The sequence below is a fragment of the Patagioenas fasciata genome, chromosome Z, assembly GCF_037038585.1.
Source record: "Patagioenas fasciata isolate bPatFas1 chromosome Z, bPatFas1.hap1, whole genome shotgun sequence".
In the NCBI taxonomy this organism is placed as follows: Eukaryota; Metazoa; Chordata; class Aves; order Columbiformes; family Columbidae; genus Patagioenas; species Patagioenas fasciata.
The window spans coordinates 75193766-75221283 of record NC_092560.1 but is presented as its reverse complement, the minus strand read 5'-3'; the positions used below and the strand labels follow the sequence as shown (position 1 = coordinate 75221283).

Below are 27518 nucleotides of genomic sequence, written 5' to 3'. Positions count from 1 at the left end.
CCAGCCTCGGTGCCTGGGTTGAGCATCTCTCTCTCTAGTGCAAAATTGCTTTACTTTCCTACCTCCTCTGGGAAGTGAATTATTACAGGGGAGCAGCATTTGTGTTCTCTGCTGTATGGAAATCCTCAGCCATCAGTATGACAGGAACTTAAACACAGACCTGAGGCCAAATACCTACGACTGCCATTGTCCCAAGCCAAAAGTGCAGCGGTCTGGCAGCTGGTGATTCTGCTGACCCACTGGCACTCAGCACTGGCCTCCTGCCTTTGACAGCCCTTTTCTGAAAATCTGCTTTTCTGCAGATGATCTTGGTGGCCATGTGAGTGCAGAGAGACCACTACCTGCAAACAAAGTGCATTATTTCTTTCCCTTCTGCCAAGGAATATAAGAATCTATTGATCACCATTCTTATCATAAAAAGCTTTTATGTATCGGAGATGCCCTTTAGTAGTCTGTTTTCTAGATTAAGTAAGCCAGTTCCTAAATGCTTCCTTATGTGTTTTCCGGACTATTGATTATTGTTGAGATGACTTCCACATTTTTGATTATTTGACTGAAGTGCCAAAGGAGTTGCAGTAATACAACAACCAAAGCATCAGAGAGCTGTGAGGACAAATATGCTGAAATTATCCCTTTTCATGACTTACAGATGACACTCCCATTAATGCCTTTTAGGATAAGATTGCCTTTTTCTTTTACCAGGCTGCCATCCTGTGCTGCCAGTTCAGTTCCTGCTCCACAACCCCTCCTGCCATCCCTCTGTTCTGTCAATAATTTTTGGCTTTGGACCTCTGCTTCTGTTTCCCTTTCTTTGCTCTTCTCTTACTGTTCTTTTGAATAAGGTGCACTTCCCATGTTCTACATCTTATTTTCTTATTTCAGGTCCTGCTTAAGATCAAAGAAGCCAAAAAGCGCCCACCTCCACCCTCACCCAAGAGACGCCTGCGTCGGACCAGCACCCGCCGCTCCGGTTATGCCTTCTCCCACCAGCACGGCTTTGGAGCACTCATTATGTCTGGAAGAAACATGCGGCCAAAATCACCTTTTGGCACAACAGGAACATTTTCACCAAATAGTGACAAATATAAACACAAAGGACTGTAAAAAACAAGCAAGCAAGCAAGCAAGCAACCACAAAAACACCAAACAAACCCCTAAACCCAAACAAACAAAGAAGAAAAAGTCAAAAAAACCAAAGCAAACCAGAATAAAGGGCTATCAGGAGAGGAGGCCGTGCTTCCTGCAAAGCATCAAGCCGGTGGTGGCTCAGAGCTCTACCCTCTGGGCTATCAAATCAAGGACTTGGGCCTTCCCTTTCACCCACACACGTGCTCTGACTCCAGCTTCTTTTCCAAAGACGTGTGCTACTGCCATGGAAGGCAGGCAGGGTGAATAAGAGCTGTTTCATGGTATCCCAGAGGGCATCCATGGAACAAGAGAGAACATACTGCAGGAGGCATCTCCGCTTCTTGAGATTGTTCATAATGCTATTTTTTTTTTTTTCCCTCCTTTTAACTACATACCTCAGAGCAAAGAGAAGTCCAGGCTGAGGGAAAGGCTGAATTGGTGACGTCTTTCTCATTCATGTGCCTTTGTTTTTGTCATAAATCCACTCCTGGCTGCATTACTGGGGTGACAGTGTTGACCCCAGGTGTGCCTTAGGTCCAGCCACACAACCCCCAAGTCCCCAATCTTTGTAATACATGCAATTTTTTAGCTTTTTGACTGTATACAGGCACTTTGAAAGGCATGAGTTGGAAATAACCTCCTTCCAAACTAACTGTTAATCCAGTTTCTCAAGAGATGGCCAGTGACCAAATACCAGCTTCATCCCACATCTGCAGTCAGGAAGTGCTGCAAGCTCAGAGAAACCCTTAGTTGGTCAAGGGACAAGGACTTGACATTCATCAGCCTGCCCTGTTCTATCTGCATTGCAAATCTGCTCTTGTAAAAAGATCATTGTCCTCAGAGCCCTCTCAGGTTTTGTAGCTGGGCCCCAGCCGTTTCATTTAGACTCAAAGGGCCGAAGCAGCTCAGGCTGCCATAAGAATCAAGCCATAAAATCTGGCCCTGAGAAGCCCAAGACACGGCTAGGGCTCATCTGAACTGCTGGAACCCAGTGTCTCTCCCACCATAACAGACTGAGGCACATGCACGTTTGGCTTGATGAAGGTCACACGAGCAGTATCAGAGGCAGAGATGCTATTTCATGGATAGTGGAGGGTGTCCTGCTCCACTCGTGCTGTTGCTCAGTGTAAGGGATGAAGCATGACCCGGTGGCTCCCTCACCCTCCCTGACGAGTGATGTGGGCCAAGTTTCAGAGGAATTTAGTGAAGGTTTGGGGGCCTCTACAGAGTTTCTCTGTGCTGGCTAATACTTTATTTGAGAATGGCTCATCTGTGAATCACCATCTGCAGAGAGCTGGAAATCCTATCAGCCTGACTGCCAGCAGAGGGCCCTGAGGTGCACAGGCACAGCCGAAGTCACGGTGATCCTGGGGAACTGGGATTTGCTCACTGTTTTGCTACACCAGCTCCATAAGCAGCGGGGTTAGTGGGTGGAAGGCCAGCGTGGTGGCGTGAGAGTCTGTCCTGCCAGCACTGCTGAGCTGTCTAAACGAAGATTTTTTTGTGCGGACGGCTAAGCAGCATTCACTGTTATTTTTTTGTTGTTGTTGCTTTTATACAGACTCCTTTCTTGTTTTGAATTGGAATTTTTCGCACAGTAACCATCTGGTATTTATTGGTAGCTCTCTGCCTTGAGTCTGAGCTATCAATGGAAGCCATGTATGATGGCAACAGGCCAGCCATGCCCCTATTACATCTGATTTGTATGTAACACCTTGCTGCCTGTGGTCCCAGTTTCAGCAGTTACTAAGACTGTTGAAGCTTTAATAGAAGGTTTCATCTCCCAGCATTTACCCCAGCACCGAAAAAAGATTGTTGCACCTGCTGCTTTGGGAGGGTCGTTGCAAACTGTGATATTACATTTCAGCATAGCCAGTGCAATACTAGAACTGGGACTGGATCCAGACTTCAGCATCCAGGAACTGCTTGCCAGGGAAGGACCAAATTCTAATAGTTGATCTCTCCTGCAAGGAGATACCTAAGTAAAGTGAGAGCCTGCACTCCAACTGACGAAACCAGTGTGACAGTGCTTGTCACCGCCCTCTGATTTAGCTTTCACTTTGCAGAGACAATCAGGACTTTCTGATGAGGATTGTGGGTTTCACAGTCAGCCTCCCTGGGGCTAGAGGAAAATGGCGAATTTATGCAGTTACGCAGATATCCCTACGATACCCAGCCTGGTCTGTGGCCTGAGAGTCCTATCAAAGCTGTTCTTAGGATGTAATGCAGCAGAATACAATGCAGAGTAGCAGAGGCAGACCTTTTGCTGACAAAGCAAGGCAACTCTGAGACTGTGTCACTCTTCTCATATGGTTTATGGGCAAAGCATTCACCTTCTGGCCGAAGCGAACTTGCACATGCTGCATAGGACGCACAGGGGATAATAGAGCTGCTGGTGAATTTGCTCCGGATACAAATACTCTAGTGGTTTGACAAGATCAGCATATGAAATGTATCAGCTAGCAGTGATGTCTGTCCTACATCGCTCCTGATTTTGTAAAATATTTTTTTAAAAAGAAAAAAAAATATAATATGGGGATGACTGATTCCTTTGCCAGTCTGTGAATCGATCAAAAGGAATTTTATCACCAGCTGTGTATGTTTGTTCTCGGAGCTCCTAACGCCAGAGGACCCGGCCGGGAGGCGGGGAGCGTCGAGATCCCGCCCCCCGCCCGGCTGTAAACAGCGGAGCGGTGCGGGCGGCCGGTAAGGGACGGCGGGGTGCGGGGTGCGGGGTCTGTCCGCGGCCGGAGCGGGCAGCCCTGCCCGGCGGGGCGGGGCGGGGCGGGGGGCTCGGTATTTGGCGTGTGCGTGGCGCTTTGCTCGGTCGCGCTGCGGAGCCGGGGGGAGGGGGGAGATGTCAAAGCTCGTGTCATGGGGTGCGAAGGTGATAACGTCATCCTGCTGAAGCTCAGTATTTGATAGGTATATCAAAAATTAATCCCTGAAATGGATTTTGTTTTTTGTTACCTCACCCCTCCTTTTTGTCATTACTTCATAATATGAAGTAATGATTTGAACCCTCTTGTTCTGCTGTAGCACCTAAATACTCAGCAGTGTGCTGGGCAGCAGTTTCAGGATCATGAATGATAATGCTTTTATGATAACCATTGATAGAATCATGGAATCATTTTGGTTGGAGGAGACCCTCAAGATCATCGAGTCCAACCATAACCTACCTCTACCACTAAGCCATGGCCATAAGAACCTCATCTACATGTCTTTTAAACACCTCCAGGGGTGGTGACTCAATCACTTCCCTAGGCAGCCTGTTCCAATGGCTGACAACCCTTTCCATGAAGAAATTTTTCCTAATAGCCAATGACGATATCATTGTAATGATGACATCATTGTAATGATGATAACATTACTTTTATTATACTGTAGCAGAGGATGGCTTAGAGTCTCTTTCCTGTGAACCCAACATGGTGACAGAGAGCAACCTGTGCCACTAATAATGTGGGGCATCGGGTGCTTTTGAGCAGAGATACGTTGAGATGCTTTTGGGCAGAGGCACCTCAAGGATGTTTTACATGGCTAACTGCAACACGTGCATTCCTGCTAGGCTGCCTGGTGGCTCTCGCTCTGTTGTGTGCACCCACACGATTCTCTTCCATGGACCTGTATCCTGGAAATCATTATTCATGAGCAGCTCCTACGGAATGGAAAGTCAAAGGAGCGCCTCATGCTTGTCCCAGGCTTCCCAACTGGAGTGATCCTCAAGAAGGTCTGTTATAAGTAAGGGGCCATCTGAATAATGAGCTGTGTTAACTACCAGCTGGGAACAAAAACTGGAGCATAAGGGAACTCTTGGATACTTGTAGGCAGAGATGCTGTATTCTGTAACCCCATTGGACCACTGATAAAACTTCATCCTAAAAACGGCTGTTCCAGCTGAAAAACTTCCTGTTCTGATGGCTGATTCCCTACCCCACCTCTAATTTTCAACCTAAATGTGTTCCCAGTGTGTTTATTCTCTTGTCATGCCAGCATTATCCTTTTGCTTCAGCAGTTTTGTTTGTCTCCTGTGATATATTTAGAGAGCAATCCTATCTGTGCTCTGCCTACATTTGGCTAGGCTAAACAAGCCAGGCTCTTAAGTTTCTTCTTGTTTGATAGGTTTTCTGTTTCCCTCCAGACCTTTCTGCACCTGTTAATTTGAGTTTATCATTTTTAAATGTGGGTGACCAGAATTTTTTTTGTATGTTGCTCCCTGTCATCAGTGTCCATACAATAACATTGGTATTTCACTGCCTTGTCTAGACTGCATTTGTGTTTTTTTTATGGCCTCATCTGTGATCCCTACTGCAGCTTTAGTGGTTATTTTTCCTAACTGTACTGTGAATGTGCACAATTGTTAGCTAAATTGTGTTAGCTAAACAAATACCTCTCATCTCTCACTGTCTCATGCCTGGTAACGTGAGGAGGAGCTGCAGCCGTCACAGCAGAAGTCTCTGCATGTTGATGCTTTAAACTGGTGCCTTTTCCTCAGGGGCAAGCTTTTTCCATGAGGGCTGGCAAGGGCTTTTTACTACATCTGTTTATGTGTTGGCCGATGTAAATATGCTGGCGTGAGGGAGCTGTCATTCCTCCCAGCAAAGGCAAGTTCCTAGCCTCAGCTCCCTGTCCGGGAGCCACCTCTAGCCCCATTCCAGTGACAGGGGACTGGATTGCTGGGGGGGTGGACGTGATGCTGTGCTCTGAAGAAGGACACAGAGCACCACAGCCTGGGCTTGACCTGCGAGTGCTTCTGGCTGTAGCTGCAGCTCAGCTGCTCTTCAGTTTTTCCAAAGCTAGTCTTCTGCTGCCCTGCTTTTTCTAATTCACTCGGAAGCAGAGTGTTTTTCTCTGCCTGGCACTGTGGAGGAGCAATGTCTCTCCCATTGCCTCCAGCTTGAAGTGGTTTTCATAGCCCCGTCTCTTTCCCCAGCTCTCCTCTCCTGCTGGGTGGAGCTGGCTGTACTGAGCTGTCAGCTCCCTGCCTTTCCACACAACGCTCAGCCCTCTGCCAGACTTTTCAGCTATAAATGGATCTGGCTTTTTCCAACCCCCCTTCCTACCCCCCCGACACCAAGAGATGTCGCGGGAAATCGGAGCTGGGCCACGCTTCCTCTGAATTAGGAAAACATATGATCCAAACACTGGCTTTTCGAAGGTTCTCTGGAAGCATCGTGCCTGGCTTTGGGGAAAGGTCTGTTCCCCTGATGAGGGCTGTGCTTCTTTGCACTGTGAACCTGGTTATTCCCAGACCCAAATGCAAAGCTAGGGCAGACCTATGGGTGCTATCTCCAGCCCCACGCATCACCCCACAAACAAAGCACTGTCTGATCTGAGTGTCATGTCTCAAGGGAAGACCAGTGTTTTGTTACAGGCTGCATCCTGCTTCCACATCCTATTAGGCACTTAATAAAAGGAGCTTGGCTTTTGTACATAATGAACAACCCCGTTTGCCTCCCTTAACTTTGGGATTTAAGGCAGAGGTCCTGGGATCTTTTAAGCTTTATCGCATTCCCCTCCCTGAGAGGCAGGGAGGATCAGTCTCTTCGTGTTCAGCTGCGAGCTGGGGCCTGAAATATACAGACCAGGGTGACTCAGGGAGTCCATAGCTGCCCTGAATTTTAAACTGAAGCCTTTTGTGTCATCTGGAGCAGTGTGCTACCCTCCATCAGCCCTGCAGGCACCCAGGCCATTCATTCCATATAGAGTGTAGGTCTGTATTTAGAAAACTAATTTGTACTCTCATGTTGAAAAATTGTAGTCTGAAAGTTTCCCAGTTCATGTGCTTCACAGGAGCTGCTGGGCCAGGTTCCAGTCTGGTGACCTTTTGCTGACAGCAGTGCATTTGCATCCCTTGGGCTTAGACAGCAACACCTAGAGGAGATGCTTCAGAGGCTTCCTTACCCCCTGGCAATCGTCCCTCAGAAACCTTAAGGCTGTGGATAAGGGAACATATAATATTCGAAAGGTGCAAGCCTGGTTTATTGTTACCCGGTACTCTGCCTGCAGTTCTGCTTCTGGTTCAGTTTCTGCTGTGGCAGCAGATGCTGTCCAACACTTTTTCCTGTGCTGGTTGCCTGGTATATTGAGTTTTCTCTACTCAGTGACTTGGTTTTGTTGCCTGTCGGATGGCTTGGTGGAGCTGTTGACTGGGCAGTGTACGATGGACAATGTGCAGAAATACATCTATTCTCTTTTCATGTGAGCTGGCTGCCCCAGACCAGGATATTACATAGGGGTTATGGTTGGCTGAAATCTCCTTTTCATCTTTCTGAAGTGTTTTGCATGTAATGTATGAGACATAGATGAAGTGGCTGCTGTGTGGCAAGGGTACCTTTGAACTCTGGGAATAAATGAAATTAAGATAACTGAGTGTAACTCTAGCTGCCTGATGCTCTTTCCTGTGGTAAGCTCTGCTGAAGCTGGACCAGGCACTAGATCCTACTGATCTGCCAGCTCAACTTGGGGTGCTTCAGGATAAACTTGCCTGGAAGCAGTTTTTCTGCTTGCCATATCCCTCCCAGAGAGGCTGGTTACCCCAGTTCTGCTTGGCCTTACGCAATCTGCCTTCTTCTGAACACTTAATACCCAGTTCTTCACAAAAGCCCTGAACACATAGCAGGGTGTTTTCTGAGGTTTGTTTGGTATAGATCTCTGTTCCTCTGATGCTGGAATGTGAAATCTTATTGGGGTTCTGCTTGTGGTATCTGCTGCTCATCTCAAGCCCACGGTTTCTCACCCTCTTCTTCACATTCTTGTGTTCTTGCCTGGATTGGGAACGTTCCCAATTCACAGATGTTGTGCCTGGATTGGTTATTTGCTGAGCATCTTTGTAGCCCTTAAACCTTACCCTGGACTCTGCACTTCAGACTGAGTCCTCAGTGATGCTGTGGATGGGTGTGTGTGTCCACCACCTGGCACTGACAGGTTCTTTTAGGGATCATTGGTAGAATGATGACAGTACTAGATCGTAGTTACAATTAAAGCTTTATTTTCTTAACAGGTTCTTGGCACCCAGAAACCTTGAGGCTGGTGTGGTGGGGAAGAAGAAATCCGTTTGGTTTGTCTATTTGGTGCACAGGACCTTCAGGGCCTGATAAAGAGTGGATGGGAATGAATACATGATCTGCTCGGTCACAGAGAATGGCAGCTCGCCTCATAAAATGATGTTAGTTGTGCTAATGACATTACCAGGGGTCAGGAGCAGGGGTTACCAGTCATACCATGTCGTCAGGACCATTCCTGTCTGAACAGACTCCCCATGGGCAGCTCTAGGGCTGCACTTACAGATGTTCTGCTCACACCAGTATCTGTCTGGCACAACCTGTGAAGGCTGTTGGAGGACACTGCCTTAGGGTGCTTTCAACCTCTCTGCTAGTTCTATTGCTTTGCAGAAAACTATACGCTGTGCTGGTGGTGGTGGTACCTCTTGGGTGACTCATTTGTGCCCTTTACAAGAAGAACTGCTTGCTGGCTGTTTTCACCATGCCTGGTTCAAACTGCTCTCGGATACCCACGAGTGCCAGGACAAGACACTGGTTCAGTTCGTGGTGTGTCAGCATAAATTTGATGTGCTGCTCGTCTCATCCCAGCGCTGGGATGTGGCGTGCAGTTCTCCTACTGCTGTAATGGTTGTGCTACCATACACACAGCATCGAGACTGTGCCTGGAAAAACCTGTGGAGTATCTGGTACAGGTGTCTACCTGTGCGTGGCTCTGTGCCAGCACAAGTTCAGGTGCAGACCGTGAGCATTAGAGCTCCATAGGTCCTTGCATCAGGCTGCAGTGAGATACCCCCTGAGACCAGACATCCCTGGTCACCATGCTTAGAGCACTCCTTGTCAAACATTTGGCTTTGCAATGCATCAGAGCTCTGGTATCTGCAGTCCTGGATCCCATGGGGATCCCTGTGGAAAACATGCTGTGTAACACATCTAGTTGTGTTTGGAGTGAAGATTAGAATTTTCTGACAATTCTAAGTTATTCAGGGTGGTTGGTTTGAAAACTACCTGAAGAATAATAGCGGTATCTTTCAAAACTTTTAGCATGATAGAACAGCAAATGGGATTCCATGCTGATAAATGCCACAACTTTATGCATGTGATGGTGATTTGTGAACAGTTTCTCACTGCCCATAAGAAGAACTTTGAAGTCACTGTGGATTGTTATTGGAGCTCATCAGCTTAATGTTCAACTGTAGCAAAAAAGACAACCCTCATACTGGAAATAAAGAATAAATTTAAAAATGCTAGTATATATTCTTGTATACTTAGGTATACAGTCATGTTGTGCCTCAGTCTTGAGAACCACACACAGTCAGGTCACTGTCTCTCCGGAAAGAGCGGCATAGGCTCAGACATGATGCAGAAAATGGGAATGGGGATGATGATAGGACTGGAATACCTTCTGTAGGAAGATAGATGAAACAAGGAAAAAGTAGATGATAGTAGGAAAGAATAAAGGCTTCTAAAATAGTGTACAGTGGGGAGAAGCTGAGTAAGCAATGACCTTACTCAACTTTGCTGTTTCTCACAGCACAGAAGCATCCTATCCAGCAAAATTATTTATTAGGCAGGAGGTTAAGGAAGTCCTTTTTCAACGCAGTTGATTTGTAGAACGTGTTGCTATGAGATGACATGAAGGCTGAAAATATACACAGATACCAAAAGGAACCAGACACCTCAATGACAGAGATGTGTTCCAGTGACTGTTAAACATGGTGGTCACTGTGTGATCTCCAGCTCTAGAAGTTCCTTGACTGCCAAAAGAGTATGGCCTTAGGAGAGCTCACTCAGTACTCCGTGATACATTTATGCCAATGGCAAAATGGCATAGATAGGACAGTAGACCAGAAGAGTTGTTGGAGTGACTCAATGTGGTGGTTCTTGTTACGTGAACATGCCAAAAAAGTGGGGTAAAAATGAACTGAACTGGTTTTGAATGCTTCTGATCGGATGAGTCTGCTGTGGGAGTTATGTACAGGTCACCACTGATTTTATTATATATTTTATTAGAAAATCTGAAAGCACTTGCAGGAGAAAGGGACTGGTGCAGGCACAACCCACCATCTCAGCGTGCCAGATGCTGTGGTTGTTGCAGGGAGGATGCCCCAGCTCAGTGACTGCTGCCCACCCTCCCAGGTGAGATGACAGATGTTTGCTCCCCTTGGCTTCTGATTAGGATCTAGTTTATGTCCTCATGGAACAGAATATGGATTGTTAGAGACTCTTTTTCATATAGCTGTGGGTGTTCTTGTCATCCATCCAAAGTTTCATTCTACAGTGAGGGGAAAGAGCAGGCTATTGCGAATTCTATTGTGAATTCCTCTGTCCTTTCCAAGTCCTGTGTTGCAATTTCCTTCACAGTCTAAGTAGCAAAATGTCTCCCGTCCCTCTCCACTGAGAACTGGGAAAGTCTGAAACTGTACTGTCTTGAAAAATCTGTTTGCTGATGATGGAGTGCCTTAGATGCTCCTTTAGGAGCAACAGCAGACCCGCTGTTATTTGCCACTCACCCATTGAAAGCTTACCAAAACTATGTTTGTTTTTTTTATGGAAGCTGGCTGAGGCTGTAGAAGAATCAACCAAACAGCAATGGGCATATGATTTTTGTCTGGTATTCAGTTTGCTGAAGGGGGATTCTGAACTGCTGAAGCCTGAGCCTGGTATTGCAGTGAGATTTTGGCAACACTGGGCTCAGAACCTGGGCATAATTTTACCTCTGCCTTGATCCTTGAACCCAAGTCTACACACTCACGAGCTGTAATGTTTGTGCCTCTTTCACTGAGATGGATAAAGAGTTTAAAGCCCCTGTTGCGCTTCCCAGTTCCCTGCTCCCTGCAGAGAGAAAAAAATAAATCTCCTGGCAGCCTCAAGCTGTTTTTAAATGAGACAAATGCCCAGGGTGCCTGTCTGCCAGAGCCCCCAGCCAGTACACCGAGTCCCTTTTTAGCATGCTTCTCCGCACGGCTATATCTGGCTCCAGTTCCTTGCTCTGGGAACGTGACCTCATCGTTGTTTTGATATTTCCAGTGATTCAGCCTGGTCCGGGGCAGGGAGGAGTCATTCCTGGTGCAGGCTGACGGGGTGTTTGCACGTTGCTGGAATTCCAGAGCGGTGCAGCCCCAGCCCTTCCGCTGCCTTGACAGCTCGGCTGGGCTGGTGCATCGCATTCCTGCTTGGCAGATGGCCTGGACGCAGCTGGTAGAAGGACTGAAGCTCCTGCTTTTGGGGTTAATGAGGATCCCTGTCTTTGCAGCATATCTGATGTGGTGAGGGTGAAGAGGGCTTCATGCAGTAGCTTGTACGCCTGGGAAAGTCACAAGGAGTCTCTGCTCTATGGGTGGAAAAAGAGCCTCGCAGAATGCTCGGTACTGTTTACAGACTGCCAGCATCCCATAATGCAGTTAACTTCACAACATCTGCAGCAGCTTGGTGAGTGTCACGATCCTTATTTCACAGTGAGGGAAACTGAGGCACTGAACAGGGAGGTGGTCTGCTTGAGGTTTTATGCAGCTGAGCTGGAAGAGTAAACTCTCGTGAAGTGGTGCTGACTGTGCATGTCCTCTCCTGTAAAGGCTGGGTTCCTCCAGTGAATGATGAATGTGGGCAGTGGGTCAGACTGAGGTGGAGCAATGCTTGTAGGGAAAAGCAGCTCCCGAAGTGAGACAAGGCCAGGCTGTACAGATTGTTAAACCCCATTTTCTGTGGGTATCACTTTTCCTCTGTCTCTCCAGGTGTGGTCAGAAAGCCCAGCGGAGAGCTTGCAGACAGGGTTCGCCAGCCAAGGTCAACGCTCATGCTCCTGGCAGGCTGTGGATGCTGCAGGGCTGTCATGTCACTTGTGCCTTGGCAGGATTGTTGTTGCCGCAGATGTGGCGAGCCTTATTGCAGCCCTGATCTAAACACTCTCAACTGCCTCTCTGGAGCCTGGGTTGTTGTGAATGTTTTTCTAAACCTGTTGGCATCATCTGGTGGTTAGCCATTCCTTGGCTGAGACCTGTTTGGCTGCAGAAGCACCTTGGTTGAAGATGTGTCTTCCGTGTTGTCTAGCTTAGCAGTGAACCAGACCATCAGTGTAGTCACTTCATCCCAGCAGAGACTTGTTCCCAGTTTGTTACTACATAAGAATAAGTCGTGAAGGTTCATCATGTTTGGAGAAGAAGCCCCCTGTCTGGAGCTCTCTTGCAGGTGTTGATGAATACTTGGCTGTATTTTGTCTCGAAATGATTTGGGAACCTGCACCTTGTATCAGGTTCACTGCTGTGAAATTGGAAAGTTTTCCCTCTTTTATTGTGCAAGGGTAGCTCAATGCTGGGAGAGTTATCACAAGGTCAGCTAGGCTGGGCTGTGGCGGAGAATCTCTGCACTGCAGAGAGGGCGGTGTGAAGCACCTTCCCCATGGCCCGCACCATCAGCCTAGGGAAAGAATACCAGCATGTGCAGGGAGTTTTGACTCTGATAACCTTTCTTTCCCGGTTATAATGAGGGGTAGTGGCTGTACCAGCAGTTTGCTGGAGAGAGGAGACGATAGATAATACAACCTTTTATTTTTACCTACACACTGCTGCTTTTATTAACAGGGAACATGTCAAGCTGAGTTGATGTCTGGCTGGCTTCAGCCCTCTTGTAGGTGTCACCAGGACATACACCTGTTACTTTGGGGTCCCTGAGCCTTCCTTGAAGCTAGGTTTTTAACAGCACTTGCTGATGCGATTTGCCTGTGTCAACTGTTTTCAACCATCTTTCTTTGAGACCAGGTAATATATTTTCAAAGGAGGTCTCTGCTGCCTCTGCAGAACAGACTTATGTTCGTTATTATGTAAGTTATTATGTAAGTACATGAACTCCCTGATTTTTGACACTGGTTACACCCAGAGGTCACTGGTGTGAGCTATAGGCCTGTCTGGCACTGTGTTTACTGGAAACAGGTCATGCCCCCTCTGGTGTGCATCTTGACACAGCTCCTTCTCAGCCTCCCACTGAAGACTTTCAGTGCTAGTTTAATGGGCAGTAGCCAAAACCTGCAGACCCCCTGCTGCTTTCAGCTGTGGGGACAGCAGAGGCAAAGGCCCAAAACCTTTTGAGACACTTCTTCTTTGCTGAACTAGTCCCTGTCCCCCATCTTCCTTATTTTGTGTAAATCCAGTTGCAGTACAGTTTGTAAGTTATTCTGAAGCGGGGGCAAAAGAAGAATCTTAGTAGGAGGTGTCAAAGACAGTGAACTAGAGACAGAGGTTAAGTCCCAAAGATGTGGAACATAGAGGGAGAGCCTGGACAATGGGAATGGACTCCTTCACCATGAGCTGGTCACACACATGGATGGAGCCATGCTCTGATCAGCCGTTCTCCCAGGTGTGATGGGCTGCTGTAGCTCTGCGCACCAGAGAAGGTGTGAGGCTGGGGCTGTCCCAGGTGGGATGTAGGATGTAAAATTGCATAGGTTTGCATTACCACTATCTAGCAGGTGCTGTGTATAGAGTTGTAGGAGCTGCTGAAGAGTGTGGGGTTGGAGGGTGTCCACTGGCTAGTGGTCACTTCACCCCATGGCTTTCCCTCACAGGCAGCTGCCCTGCCAGCCCCTGCCTGTGTGGGAATCAGCCTGCGCAGCCACATCACACACGCTTCTTTCTGAGCTTGCTGTAAATGGCTCTCTGTAACACGAGCCGCATTTCTGCCATAGTCCTCTCCAGAGTGCATCTGTATTTACACTGGGGCTTTCATTAGCAATCTGGCCCTTGCATCGCCAGCAGCCTGCAGCCCTCACTTTTGCCTCCTGCCCACACGCTCTGTGACTGAGCCCAGCACCCTGGCACCACTGTGCCCGAGGAGAGGCAGGAGGAATCCCTGAGCCAGCTCCCATCTGGAAGAAGTGCCTTGTCATGTTGCCTCTCGCCCTCCATCCTGCAGCAGCGGGGCAGCCACCTGCAGAGACTTCCCGCAGCATGGCTCGCTGATCCCTGAGCCGACACGGCGACAAGCTGGTTTTGCTTTGGATTATCACCAGCTCTGCTTGCTATATCCTTCATGCTGCTCTCATGCTGTTACTGCTGCACCCAGCTTCCAGCTGCAGCAATCTGAGCCTACGACCTGGGGGAGATTTTATCTGGCAAGGTAGGAGCTGATCCCTTCCATTTCTTCTGCTAAAGGCAATGTGGCCCCTATCTGGAGAGCATGCTTCTATTAGTAGTGTGTATGTGGTTTTATTTTGCATTGTTCTGTAGCTCTGATGAATAATCAGTATTCTGCTCAGGCAGAAGCCTTTATTACATGGAAAGAAAATGCATGTATCCATTTTCTTTTTACCTACACCCGTGAAAGTCAAACTGTGGCTCTCTTTCTACTCCAGGGTGGTGGCCTGGTGCTCCAGAGCCTGTCTGTCTGCTCTGTTCTGGTGCAGCATCCTGTGTGTGTTCTGCAGTGCATGTCACCTGCTTCTCCAGGTGACATGGAAGGAGAGAGAGTAGTCTGAATGTGTCTTGGGAGAAAGGGGGAGGGAGAGGAAATTCACGGGAAGACAAAAATCAAGGAAGTTCAATAGGCACGGAAATGGCTTTAGAGAAGTTATTTTTACTCCAGAATACTTAACAGAGGAAGAGCCTACTTTCCCTGGGTAGTCTCAAAGCGGTATTTTTTTTTCTTCAGTCCTTTGAGCAAGCTGGTTTGATATGGAAAGGCCTGAGGCTGTTGTCCCTAGGGATGAAGGACAGTCAGTCTTGTTAATCTGGTGCCTTCTTTCCAGCGAACCTCACTAGCATTTAATGCTTCACCTTCCCCCACCACTGCACACCTTTACTGGGGCTGTAAAGGGAAAAAAGTGATGCCCGAGGAACTGTACCCCTGCTGGATTTCTCTGCAGTAGCCAAGGATAGATGAAATAGGAGGCCAGCAGCATTTTGTTCTCACCTAGCTGGTGCTTAGGCACAACTGTTCCCTTTTTAGTCCACAGCAGCTGGAGTTCACCTGCCCCTGTGCACACAGCCATCCACCTTCCCCAAGCTTGTTGTACTTGGGCTTCCCTCCCTTGTGGACAAGAGTCTCTTAAATAGAACAGAAAAGGATATCAAGCCTTCTGCAGGTGATGATGGTTTACATCTGAGGACTAGCCCAAACAACAAACCATGTTTTAAGGCGCACCTATATCCCTAGCTGCTAAGCTGTGAGGAGGAAAGGGGGTCCTTTAGCTTTCCCTCCTTAGCACATCCTACTGTACTGCCAGGGGGTGTATAAATAGTGCCCACAGCATACTATTTTGGTGACAAGCTCTTCCCAGGATTCATCCAAAGAGTTATGTGAACAACTGTTAAAAATAACACCGAGCCCTGCCCAAATGCTGGCATTGTTTCAGCTGAAGTGTTGGTAATCTTCCATAGAGAGCAGACTTGGACCCTTTGGAGAGAGCAGCAGGAGGGGGTCTGGCAGGCCCCCCCATATTTTCCTCTTCTGACCACAGAGGACACCAACTCTCAGCTTCAGCAGATGTGCTGTTCACTGAGAGGATGTGAGACTTTCACTTCTAGTTAGGCTATTTGCTACTGAGCTTTCCCTGTGTGTTCTAGGTATTATCACTAGGTCTAATGAGAGGTACAGGAAATTCCAGGAGGGGTTAACCTGAGCTTTAATCTAGATTGCTGCCACATCCCTACCAGCAACCAATGCTAGCTGCTTCCCTAAAAATTCTTGGGCTGTAGCAGTGGTCAGTTCTGGCCCTGCATTAGGTTTAGCCTGAGGACTGGTAGCTGGAGATCAGTTCAATTGTGGAAGGCATATTAAATCTGTATATTGAATTAACAGCTACAGCTCTGGACATTCTTGCCATTCATATAAACACAGAAGTAAATTCAAAATTCTGCCCTTTTCATGGCATGGTCAGTGCCTATAGCTGAAATCCAGACCTCACCGCAGAGGCTGCGGGGGAGCCGTGCTCTTGGGCTGTGCCGCCACCGTAGAGTGCACCATCCCACCCAGGAACTGGAAGCTGCAGTTTGTTTCCGTCAGGCTGGGTTTTGCCTGTTGTTGGTCAAGTCCTATGTGATTCAGCTGCAGCAGACCCCACTGAGTCCTGATGTTCACTGTGTGGAGCCCAGGGCTCACAGAAATGCTTCTTGGGGATCTCATGCTCAAAGACACCCCATGTGAAGACAGAGATGCTCCCTCTTGCAGATAGATGATGTGTGTCCACTCTTGCCTGATCTAATATGGGATGTAGGAGAAGTGACCCCCTGTAGAAGTGCAGTCCCCATTGCTGCTACACAGCTTAACACGTGGAGCCTTGCACACAGAAGATGGAATGAGCCAAGATGTCTTCTGGCTGCAAGCTTGGGGGCGGTGCTTGTGTTTAGCAGTTTGCTCTGAGTTGAAGGCAACAGTGTCATGGACAGGGAACACCATGTGTTTTCAGATGCTAGGGTTTAGGACTACAACATTGATCCCCTTCTATAGCTTGTGGCCTGCACATTTGCATCGCCAGATACATCTGTGCTCGTTTCTGACTTTGTAGAGGAAGGGGCAGATGCTTCTGCAATCTCTGGGTATTTTATTTGAGAAGGGCTGAATTTATTTTAAATTGATACAAAAAGTTGCTGTGAAAGCAGCAGGCGTACAAAAATTGCTAAAAAGGTCACAAGCGCTGTTTGGCGCTCCATGCTTCACCTCCTCTGATAGGGGATTACTAATCCCAGCAGATGTTCCCAGGGATGGAGAGCAGGTCCCGTCAGTACATCGTGACCAACAGTTTTCTCCAGGCCCTTGCACTGAGAATGAGTGAAAGCAGAGCAGCCGCTCGTCTTCTGTCTTGGACTGTTGTACCTCACATGCTCAGCCCTTGGTAGCCCTCCTCTCCATCTCACCATTTAGCTGATCTTCTCTTTTCCTTGCTGTGTGTTGAGAGGCACATGCTGGGTTTGTGCACAGGATGGAGTGCTTTCTTAAGTGTGTATTGAAAGCACAGACTTTGGAATTGTCCGGAGATGGAAATACGTCATGGAGATGAAAAGCATGTTTCTGTTTTTCCAGGAACATGCTCTGGGCAATCAGTCAATGAGGGGCTTCCTGCTTGCTCCTCCTGTTCCTCTCCCATGTCCAGCCAAAAAAGGAGGTCTCTGAGTCATTGTCGTTGCTGCTAATTAGGCCTGAGCCAAGGCTCTGTGTATCATCATACATTACAGAGCTCCTGAGGTCTCTTTCAGGGCTCTTTCCACCCTGGCATGCTCTTGTTCCCCTGACTGGAATGTGTCTGGCGTGCATGGGGACACATGACTTTGTTTGTCATCTTAAAGCACCTCTTTGCTGGATGTTTCTGGATATTCTTCCTAAGCACCTCGTTGCTGGATGTTTCTGGATATTCTTAAGCACCTCTTTGATGGATGTTTCTCGATAGTCTTCTGTGAAGTGCCAGAGCCCGACACCACGGTTTCCAGTAGTTCCTGAAGTACTGAGACACCTCTATGGGGGAACCCTGCAGAGCAGTGTGCCCCAGCTCTTTCATCTGCTTCACATGTGGCTGAACCCTGTTGTAGTCTGTCCAACACAATCTAACCTGGCGTGGTTTTCAGGCAGCTCCTGTGACCTGCTTTGCCTTTGTGGCTGCCTCCTTGCTGGTGCCAGGTCATGGGCACTCTGAGCTTCACCTCTACCAGCTTTGGTTTTCTATTTTAAAGAACACGGCAGGATTTCCTCCCACACATGGATCCCATTTATCCCTATAGCATTTCCGTTGCTGTGGGTCTTTCTCCAACTTGAACAAAACTGTTGCATGCAGTTGACAGGCACTTACTTCCCATTTCTGACTCCATGTGCTTGCCTGTGTACAAGACGGCTGCCTATGATAGAACATGCCTTTTGGAGGAGGTAGACCTTGCATAAGTGGCTGCACAGCAGTCGATGTTGCAGATGAGACTCTGTGCCAATTAAGCATATGCTGATAAGCACATACAACCAAAAGGTTGTTTAATCATCGGCTAGCTTGACATGGAGATGCTCAGTACAGCTGACTGATGATCCAGGACAGCCTACTCTGTTAGATGGAAAGAGGTCAATAGTAACCAGAGAGAACATTAGAAGAGTCCTTAGCTGTGGGGCTGTTGTGATAGGACAAGGGGTGTTGGTTTTAAACTAAAGGAGGGGAGATTCAGGTTAGAAATGAGGAAGGAATTTTTGACCATGAGGGTGGTAAAAGGTAAAACACTGACACAAGTTGCCCATAGAGGTGGTGAATGCCCCAACCCTGAAGACATTCAAGGCCAGGCTGGACGGGGCTCAGAGCAACCTGAGCTGGGTGAAGATGTCCCCGCTTATGGCAGGGGGGTTGGACTACATGAGCTTTGAAGGTCCTTTCCAACCCAAAGTATTCTACAATTCTGTGATCATCTTCAAAGAGACCAAATTAATGAGAAAAAATCTCTTCACAGTGGTGGATGAAAGGAGGATGAATCTACTGGCTGAAAGCTGGTGGTAAGCATACTCCATTTAGGAAAAAAAAAAACAACCAAAACTGGAGTATGTTTTTAACAGCCAAGTGGATTAGCTACCAGATCAGGTGTCATGGGATGCTCTTCTACTCTAAGACTGTACTTGTAGGTTTGCTGTGTCTTTCCAGGAGTGTGTTTATGTTTCTCTAAATATTCTGTCTCACAGAATAAGCTGCTCGAGGCTTTTAATCCTGCATTAGAGGCTTCCTGCTCTTCTGAGTCAAGCAGAAATCATGCAAGAACAAGACCTCCAGAAGCCATATAATTACATCTGCCTTACCCAGGCATAGTGAAGTCGGGATATGCCATTCCTTATGTTTCTTCATTTCATATCTCTCTGGGAGCTCACAGTGATTGGGGCATTATCTGCTCCATCCTGTGTCATAGCAGTTCAGTCCCTTCCCTTAATCAGTACCTCCAGATCTCACCCTTGGTTGGCCAAGACACCAAGATATGCATTTCTTCAGTGGAAAACTCAGAAAAAGGAAGTATTTATAATTTCTGAGGCTAAGGGCCTGTGAAAACTAACTGGAATGCATGCCTCTACATAAGGCAAAATGCTTCTGAGATGGACAGGACCATGCAAAATATTAAGAAAACCAATCTTCTCTCCTGACTGCTGTGGTGGAGTAACAAATCGCTAGTTTTAGCTGTTATACCGTCTGTCTAACCTGAGCTTCCCTGGCTGCCCCTCAGGGAACCTATTGCTGTTGTCACAAAGGTGGAGAACAGCTTATTCCCTTGCTCTTGGCAGCAGCCTTTTATGCATTTCAGAATTACTTTCATGTACTCCCTGCTTTTCTGCAGAGAACTAGACCAATTGGTTTGCAATTTGCTCTCTTCTCTTTTACCGTGCTCTCTTTGAGCTCTTACCAGTTTGTCCATGTGGGACATGTCCATAAGGCATGTGCCAGGGTTGGGCAGAGAGGAAGGATTACTCCACATCTTGCATATGACATGCCTATTCATACAGCTCTACATACTTTTTGCCTACTTCAAAGCCAGATGCCATTATTACTCAAGTTCAGCCTGTGATTTACAGTAACCACAGGTCTCTTCTGAATGAGCAGGTCACGCATGATGATTATGGGTGGGATGTACCATCTGTGACATCTGAGGTGTCATGGTAATGATTATAATTTATGTTACTTTGCTGTTTGTGTACAGACCTTATCCCTTGAGCTAACAGTATCGATACTGTAGACTATACAGATGAAGAGTGAAAAACAGCCGCACCATTTGAGACCCAGCAGGTTAAATGCACAAGTGGTGGATGGGATCTCCAGGATTTTGTTACAAGCCTGCATTACAGAGGCTTTTTAGCAGAAGTTTTGAGTGGTTTTCCCTTTACTGTCCTGTTCCCTCTCCTCTTTGCAGCTTTTCTAGTTGCCTCTTGGGATGCCGGTGCACAGTCAGTGTCTTGGGTACCATTGGAGTCCCATGCCTGCCGATTTTGTGCTGTAGCATAGATGCTGGTAGGTTTTGAGTGTACCTTCATAGCCTCTTTTAATCACAGAGTGCTTTGCAGAAGCACAAGCTGTCTAGACATTCCTTTATTTGCCACTAAAAAGAACAGCTAGAACAGGTAACACTGCAGAACAGTGCTACGTGTCCGGTTTGGGTAGTAAATGGAGAAACTTAGGAAAAAAAAAATCTATATAAACCGCCCTAATTAATATCACCTGTGTCTGATAAATCAGCTGGTGTGCTCCCAGGGAGTGTTTGAGAAGGGAGGTCTGCAGGGGACGCGCTTTGTGGTGAGCTGACAGATCTCACTGCGTGGCTTTTGCTGTTGCCCTGAGCAGCAGTGGCAGAGAAGCATTTCAGCATGCGCAGAGGGAGCAGAGTGTGGGTTTTCTGCATGAAATCCAGAGCCGTTTTCATACTTGCCGTTACGGTGGAAAACTGGAATATTTATGACTCAGTACTGAAGCAGGAGGGCAGGAGGCTTTTTCCATTCTTGGATGTGGCCTCTTGCGTGTCTGACAACGATGTTTTTCTTTCTCTGCTTGCCCCTTCCTTGCTGCATCCCTGCCACTGCAGTTTCTGTGAGCAGAGGTTTGTTTGCAGCACAGTCACCCTCGCTTTGAGTCAGCCGGGCGATGCCCCTGGAGCGGGAAGGAAATGTCACTTTGGTGTACATCACGGGAACCATAAGCAGTCACCTTCCTTGAGCAGTGCGTGCTGTGTACACAGTGGTCTGTGGTTGTATTTAGCATTTAGTATCTCAGGGCCCCAGATTCAGCTCAGACCTGCAGATTTTCAGCTGCTTAGTTGGAAGTACGAAATTTTTATTTGAGGTCAGAAAACAGGCCGGTGAATACAGCAGAACTGCGGCTGCCAAATTCACCAGTTCTAACACAGCACGTGATGTGGCAACTTAAGGCTTTCCTTATGGCAGTGGGAAACTATTAAGTTATGGTGAAACTAACAGTTTTGGTAAATGGTGCTGTAGAGGCAACATTGAAAAAATTTTGAAAACTAATTTTAATAGGACCGAACCCAGTAACAGCTTAATATTCATTGTTAGTGTGGGCTGCTCGGAACAATTCATTGCCAGATTAGAAGGCATTTTTTGTTTTTTTTTTTTTTTTTTTGGTAATAATACCCTTTCTGCTCCTTTTGCCAAGGCTTTAATTGATGAAAGAGTTTGTATTCCCACTCAGTGTATCATCGATGTTAAAATGAGTGCTTGAAGAAGCAGGGTTGCTTTTGCTGACCTCCTGCTTCAGACACTCTGAAGTCTCAGGCTAGATCAGTTATGTCCAGGCTTGGCTTTAATTCAAAGTTTTCTGTGAAACTTTATGAGCTTTATTTATCAGATTGAAGCTGAGACTTGAGGCATGATTCAGGAGCTGCTTTGTTGTATCTGTCCTGATTTCCCTCTGCCTAAAAGTATTCAGCTATTTCTTTCTGCTCTTGCTTGTGCAGCACTAAGTACTAGGGCTAAAAGATGGGCATTGGGGTTGTAGGATTGGTTTTCCCATTCCAACAACCTTCCAAGTGATTCACATCTCCTTCTTGCCCCAGTGTCCTGTGTGTAAAACGTTGATAGCAGGACTTTCCTAGAAAAACAGTATGAACATACTGGAATCCTGGGCTGGAGGGGACTGGATGCAGATGGCTGGTTGTCTGCTGGGCTTGGTTTTCCTGTAGACATTTCCATACTGTAGAAGTATGTGGAGCTGAGCCCAGCCCTGATACAAGAAGGTGGAAATCAAGATAGTGACTGGAATGAAGGTACCACCTTGCCCAGAATGATTTTTCCAAAAGTGGTTGCAGGTGGCCAGCTAGGGAGGACAGGGAGCAGGGCAAGCAGGTATCATAGCCTAAGCAGGTATCATAGTCTATTTTTTTTTTTTTCCAGGGGATTTGCTAAGTCTGTTGTATTTTATCTGTTTAGTAAGCAGAAATGGATCTCTCAAGTGCTTGTCCTTCCTCCCCTTGAATCCATGTGGACTTCTTCCATCCATAATACACTTTGAGAACTAAGAAGCAGTAAACAAACTAAAAGAAGATAACAGGAATGTTAAAAGAGAAACTACTGGTCCGAAGGGAAATTGTTAGTAGAGAGTAGCCTCAAAATGGAGGCTATTCAATACATCAAATAATGCTCTGAGCATTTGAAAGTCAGATTTCAGTAGCAGTGTTTCCTAAAGACACAAAAGCAGGAAGCAGCATCAGAGGCACTTTGGGTTATTCAGCAGGAAGAGCTTGGAAGTCCTTAAAGAATAACACAAACGGGAACTGGGTAGTTCAAAATGTTGTGGTTGTGTGCATGAGAAATCAGCAAAAAGTTTAGCTCCCACTGAGAGACACTCATTGGAGAAAGTGGGAGGGATGGGGGAAAACCCAAGGTCTATCAGTGATGTGCAAGATAACTGTGGGGATCCACTCCGATGCAGCCATGAAAAAGATAAATGTCATCCAATGTGACACATTGGACAAAATACTTGTAGAAGAGATAGGGAAGTTTGAGCGCATTAAGGCACATCTTTCTTGGAAGACTGTGTACATTTCCAGTCACTTTCTGAAGGCTGTATGCAAACTGGGTCAGGTCCAGAGAAGGGATATGGGGATGATCAAAGAAATGGAGAGACTATCTAATGTGAAGTGATTAAAGAACTCAGATGATATAACTTTAAACACAGACTGGATAAACGCTGACGTTAAAGCTCATTTTTGGAACACGAGTGAATAGGGGTGAGCTGTGCATGGCTAAAGATAAGCTGGAAATTCTGAGAATGTTCTTAAACATCAGAGGAATGCATTTGGAGAATTAATTCTGCTAGAAGGAAGTTAACAAACAACACAAAATGTCCAATTTTGAGGAAAAAACAGCAACAACTTTCTTTTCTAAAGCCATTTTTTTATTTGGAGATGTGACTCCTGCCTTGGGTCACTAGCCCTGAGGAAATCAGTCTGCTATTCTGGGCAGTGGGGAGGGCTTGCTGGGTCAGCATCATCACAGGGGGCTGGTGAATCCCGCTGTTGTGAACGTGTCTGTGACTGGCGTAACCCCACAGAGCCTGTGTCCTCAGATCCTCTCGGAAGGCAGGCTCTGTGAGGGTGGGCTAGTGACCCCAGGGAAATGTGAGGACTGAAGGCAGGCATTGCCACTATGCTAAGGTCTGCTTTTATCAATCTGCTTGGATTTTTGACCCCTCATTTAAAAGCTCACATATTTGTTACTACCAAATAGAAAAGTTGTCAAGCACATCACAGTATCACAGTATCACAGTATGTTTGGGATTGGAAGGGACCTCAAAAGATCATCTAGTCCAATCCCCCTGCTGGAGCAGGAACGCCTAGGTGAGGTCGCACAGGAATGTGTCCAGGCGGGCTTTGAATGTCTCCAGGGAAGGAGACTCCACAACCCCCCTGGGCAGCCTGTTCCAGTGCTCTGTTACCCTCACTGAGAAGAAGTTCTTTCTCAAATTTAAGTGGAACCTCTTGTGTTCCAGCTTGATCCCATTGCCCCTTGTCCTATCATTGTTTGCCACTGAGAAGAGCCTGACTCCATCCTCATGGCACTCACCCTTTATATATTTATAAACATTAATAAGGTCACCCCTCAGTCTCCTCTTCTCCAAACTAAAGAGCCCCAGCTCCCTCAGCCTTTCTTCATAAGGGAGATGCTCCACTCCCTTAATCATCTTTGTTGCCCTACGCTGGACCCTCTCCAGCAGTTCCCTGTCCTTCTTGAACTGAGGGGCCCAGAACTGAACACAATATTCCAGATGGGGTCTCACCAGGGCGGAGTAGAGGGGAAGGAGGACCTCTCTCGATCTACTGACCACCCCCCTTGTAATACACCCAAGGATGCCATTAGCCTTCCTGGCCACAAGGGCACAGTGCTGGCTCATGGTCATCCTGTTATTGATCTCTGTGTGTCTGAGAGAGAGAGGGTGTTTGACCTTGAGGGGTAGGGCTTGCAGGGATGGGGAATTATTTTGTTTTTCATTTCTAAGGATTTTTATAAAGTTTTCAGCATCTTCTGCTTTCCTGATAGCCTCTGTGTTTTGGTCCCCCTTGCTCCAGTTGAGCAGGACCATGCTCTTAGTTTAGTACTGACCAACATGTCTCTCTCTGGCATTGCTGAAATGGTCTCAGTGGTGATGGATGAGGTTGTCATGTCTTGGGGATTCAGATTTCTGCCATGAGCAATGAGTGAACAAGATGGGAAGGCACTGAGCTGCTCCCATCTTGCTCCTGAGTGCTCCATGGACCACAGACCATAGAACATGGGGGAAAGAGCAATGATGTCCCTTCCTCCCTTGGCCATGCTACAAACGGGGTCATAACAATCTAGAAGCTGTAGCCTCGGCATGTTCTTGCTGTTTCACCCACAGATAGCAAGGCATGGATTGTCCACCATGGCAATGAGCTTTCAGTTGCTCATACTACTTTCTGTTTTCCAAAGAGGCATGGACACACTGAAGCTAATGAGAGCTAAATCAAAATATCCATCCTTCAGGAGAAGGCGGCAGGCAGTTCCCTATGCTGGGTCATACCCGTGAGCTGCAGCTGAGAGGTGGCAGCCCTGGGGCTGTTTGGCTGTTGCCAGGGTGGGCAGGTTGTGCACCATGTCTGACGGTGAGGGGTGATTAAAGACCTGTTCCTGCCCAGTGCTTCGTGTCAGAGCTACAGCCCAGGCAGCCAGCCGGGCTCTGAGGATGAGATGTTTCCAGTTCATAGCTCAATGGAGCAAATTTGCAGCAAATAGGTGGGAAGCTTGAGCTGCTGGTGGATGACTTTGCTGTACGATGGCAGTGAAAGTGGAAAGGTTTCTTCCTTCTTGTATGTGGGGGCGTGCTGACATTAGCAGCCAATTTCTACATGGTATGTTAAGGAAGGAGCCTGAGGCCAAGACAGAAATGCGCTGGGCTTTTTACCACCAAGATGATCTATTTGTGTCCTGTTTGTTGTCAGGAAGCGCTCCAGGTGTGCACACACAGCTCGTGTCCAGTGTGAATGCAGCACATGCAGCTCGCCCAAAGTGGTGAGCCCTGCTGCAGCCTAGCACTGGGAATGGGATGCACCACCTTACATGGGTGGGAAAATCTGTTGTTTATTGAGTTGTCACACCCTTGGAGCAAGGGGGAGGAGGCAAGATGGCAAAAATCCTGCTTGACACCTCGGATGCCTGTGAATAATGAGATTAGCGTTGCTTGATAAGTAATTTTCTTCTGCCAAGCTACATCTCAAGATCTGGGGTGTGTGAGAAGCACCTATCCCTACCTCACTAGGCCAAGCAGGATGAGGACCCCTGCTGCTGTAGGGATGGGCATGTTCTGGCACTTACGTCTCCCTCACCTCGCTTCTCTAAGCAGCTCCGTCACCAGCCTGCAGTATCCCTGCTCCCCTCCTTGCCTGAGACTCTGGAGTCAGCCACGCTCCCCTTCCCACACTGACTCATCTCTGTGATCAAAGAGAAGTCATCTCCTAGAAGACAGTCCCCAAGAAAGACCTTTCTTCTTCCTCATTAGCGTCTGTAATCTCTTACTGCCTATGAGGTCTTGGGACAGCCCGTCAATTTCTGCTGCTGTTGCAGACCCTGGGGGAGATGCAGCAACGGGGCGCCTGCTGCAGAGGTGCAAGGCCACATGAGCTCTGAGAGGGGGAAACATGCTGAAAATGTTTTGGGGAGGAGGATACAAGTGTTTATGTTGGGAACAGGTAAGTAAATAGGAGTGTTTCTCAGGAAGCCCCTTGTCTGCTGCATTGCTCTGTCTGATTTTTAACAAAACAGCCCCCTGACTCCATCTGCTCTGGTGTGTGTGTCAGGCATTGCTGTCAGTGAACTGGTTAATGCCAGTGTCCTGGGGCAGGGACAGGGATGCGGGCAAGCACCCACCCTGCCGGCATTTATACCTCCTGGCGTCAGCATTGGCAATGCTTGTGGAGGACTGGGGAGGGCACCGAAATAGTTTCCATTCTCCTCTCTGCTGTGGGAACGAGTCTCCTGGGCAACAAACGCTCCTTGTTCTGCACAGAGCTCCACAGCTGAGATCTCTGTCTCCGTCCTCGCTGCTGCTCCCTGACTGTCCCAGCTGAAGGGGCTGGACACGTCTGCGTAAGCCTGCCTTAATTAACGCTGACAATACAATGGGACTGGCCGTACAGGGGTCCGAGGGCTGCACACTAATGGGAGTGCAGTAAATAGTCTCATTTGCTGCAGCTTGGGTGGAGCAGAGCCCAGCAGAACTAGCTTTCTGCTTGCTGTAATAGCCAGCCGTGGAGGTGCATCCCTTTCTCCTGTGTCCTCCCTGGGGCTTGTCCCTGCTGCCTGAAGGTGACCAGCTGGTGGTGTGGGTCCTGAGCCTCCAACGAAACGTAACCAGTGGGTTGGGGAGCATCAGGTACCACAGATGGGGCAGATGCACTGGCCTCTTGGGACGGACCTGGGGAGCCTGAACTTTGGGACGGGCTGAGGCATCATTCCCAGCGTTTTGGAGGTGAGTAGCAGAGCTGTGTATGCGATGTGGGCTCCAGTGCATTGCAAACAGGCTGCACATCCCACAGCCAGTCTCCTTTCTCACTAGAAGGGCCCCTCTGCACTGGGGGTGGTCCTGGACTCCTGCCTTTGGAGCCCTTGGTGGGAGCCACCCACCAGCCACTGGGTTTTCAGTCAGAAATCGGATCTGAATGTTACCTGAAGAGAGATTTTTAAGGGTTTCTAGTGGTCTGGGATCTGAGACAATTGGCAGCTGCTTCCAGTAATGAGTCTAACATTTTGCTGGCATAGCTTTTTATGTTGGCCTTTCCAGAGGCAGAAGCTTCTATAAAGTGTTGTATTGTCTGGACTGTTGTTTTGTTTGGTTGCCGCTTTGAGTGCATCATGGCATTGAGCAAAAAAAACTCAGGCATTTGAAAGTTCTTCGTTTCTTTGAACTGGGTGTCTGTGTGACATTTTTACCTCTTCTCTGACTGACCTGCTTCCCATGAACTATCAGTTTAGGAGATGGGGTTTGTTTTGGGCTTGTAGGTGTTGTTTTTTCCAATGTGGATGCTCTGTTTTCTGGGCTCTGCTTAGTTCAGCAGAGGGTGGTGACTGTAGGAACTGGGATAGATGGCAAAGTACAATAACATTGAGTGGTCCCTTAAAGATGGTTGTCTCAGAGCAGGTGCTCCAGCACTAGAACCATCTCCCCTGGCACAGCCTTGAGCACAGCTGAGTTTCTGGAGTGTGTGGCCATGCCCACATTATGGTAGAAAACCGAAAGTAGCCACATGTGTCCTTTGGGGAAACTACCTGCGCTCTACCAGGAACTGCACTGACTTGCTTATGGAGCAGGATGCAGCTGCCCCTGGCGAAAGGAGGTGATGTAAAAATCCTTTAACATGGCCCCAGGATAGCAAGAGACTCTTGGCTTTCACAGGCAGTCATGTCTTGTTTCAGGAAGCAAGATCTTCCAGGACTGGT

At 47.7% G+C, this 27518-nt stretch overlaps 2 protein-coding genes across 8 annotated transcripts in view; both read left to right on the top strand.

The window, feature by feature from the left end:
• The window catches only part of LOC136115399 (phospholipid-transporting ATPase ID-like), an 88901-nt gene extending 85227 nt beyond the window's left edge, over positions 1-3674 (top strand). For both annotated transcript variants that reach the window (XM_065861504.2, XM_065861503.2), the window contains exon 28: positions 883-3674. In XM_065861504.2, the coding sequence (XP_065717576.1) occupies positions 883-1104 (222 nt within the window). In that variant the 3' untranslated portion in view covers positions 1105-3674. The remainder of the gene's footprint in view (positions 1-882) is intronic.
• A 353-nt stretch (positions 3675-4027) lies between these two features.
• The window catches only part of RUSC2 (RUN and SH3 domain containing 2), a 66843-nt gene continuing 43352 nt past the window's right edge, over positions 4028-27518 (top strand). For 2 of the 6 annotated variants that reach the window (XM_065861499.2, XM_065861492.2), the window contains exon 1: positions 11294-11558. The gene's annotated coding sequence lies outside the window, so the exon portion shown is untranslated. Of the gene's footprint in view, positions 4856-11293; positions 11559-13888; positions 14238-26288; positions 26551-27518 lie in introns of those variants that run through there. The other 4 variants (XM_065861500.2, XM_065861494.2, XM_071802451.1 and 1 more) reach the window with 3 other exon arrangements.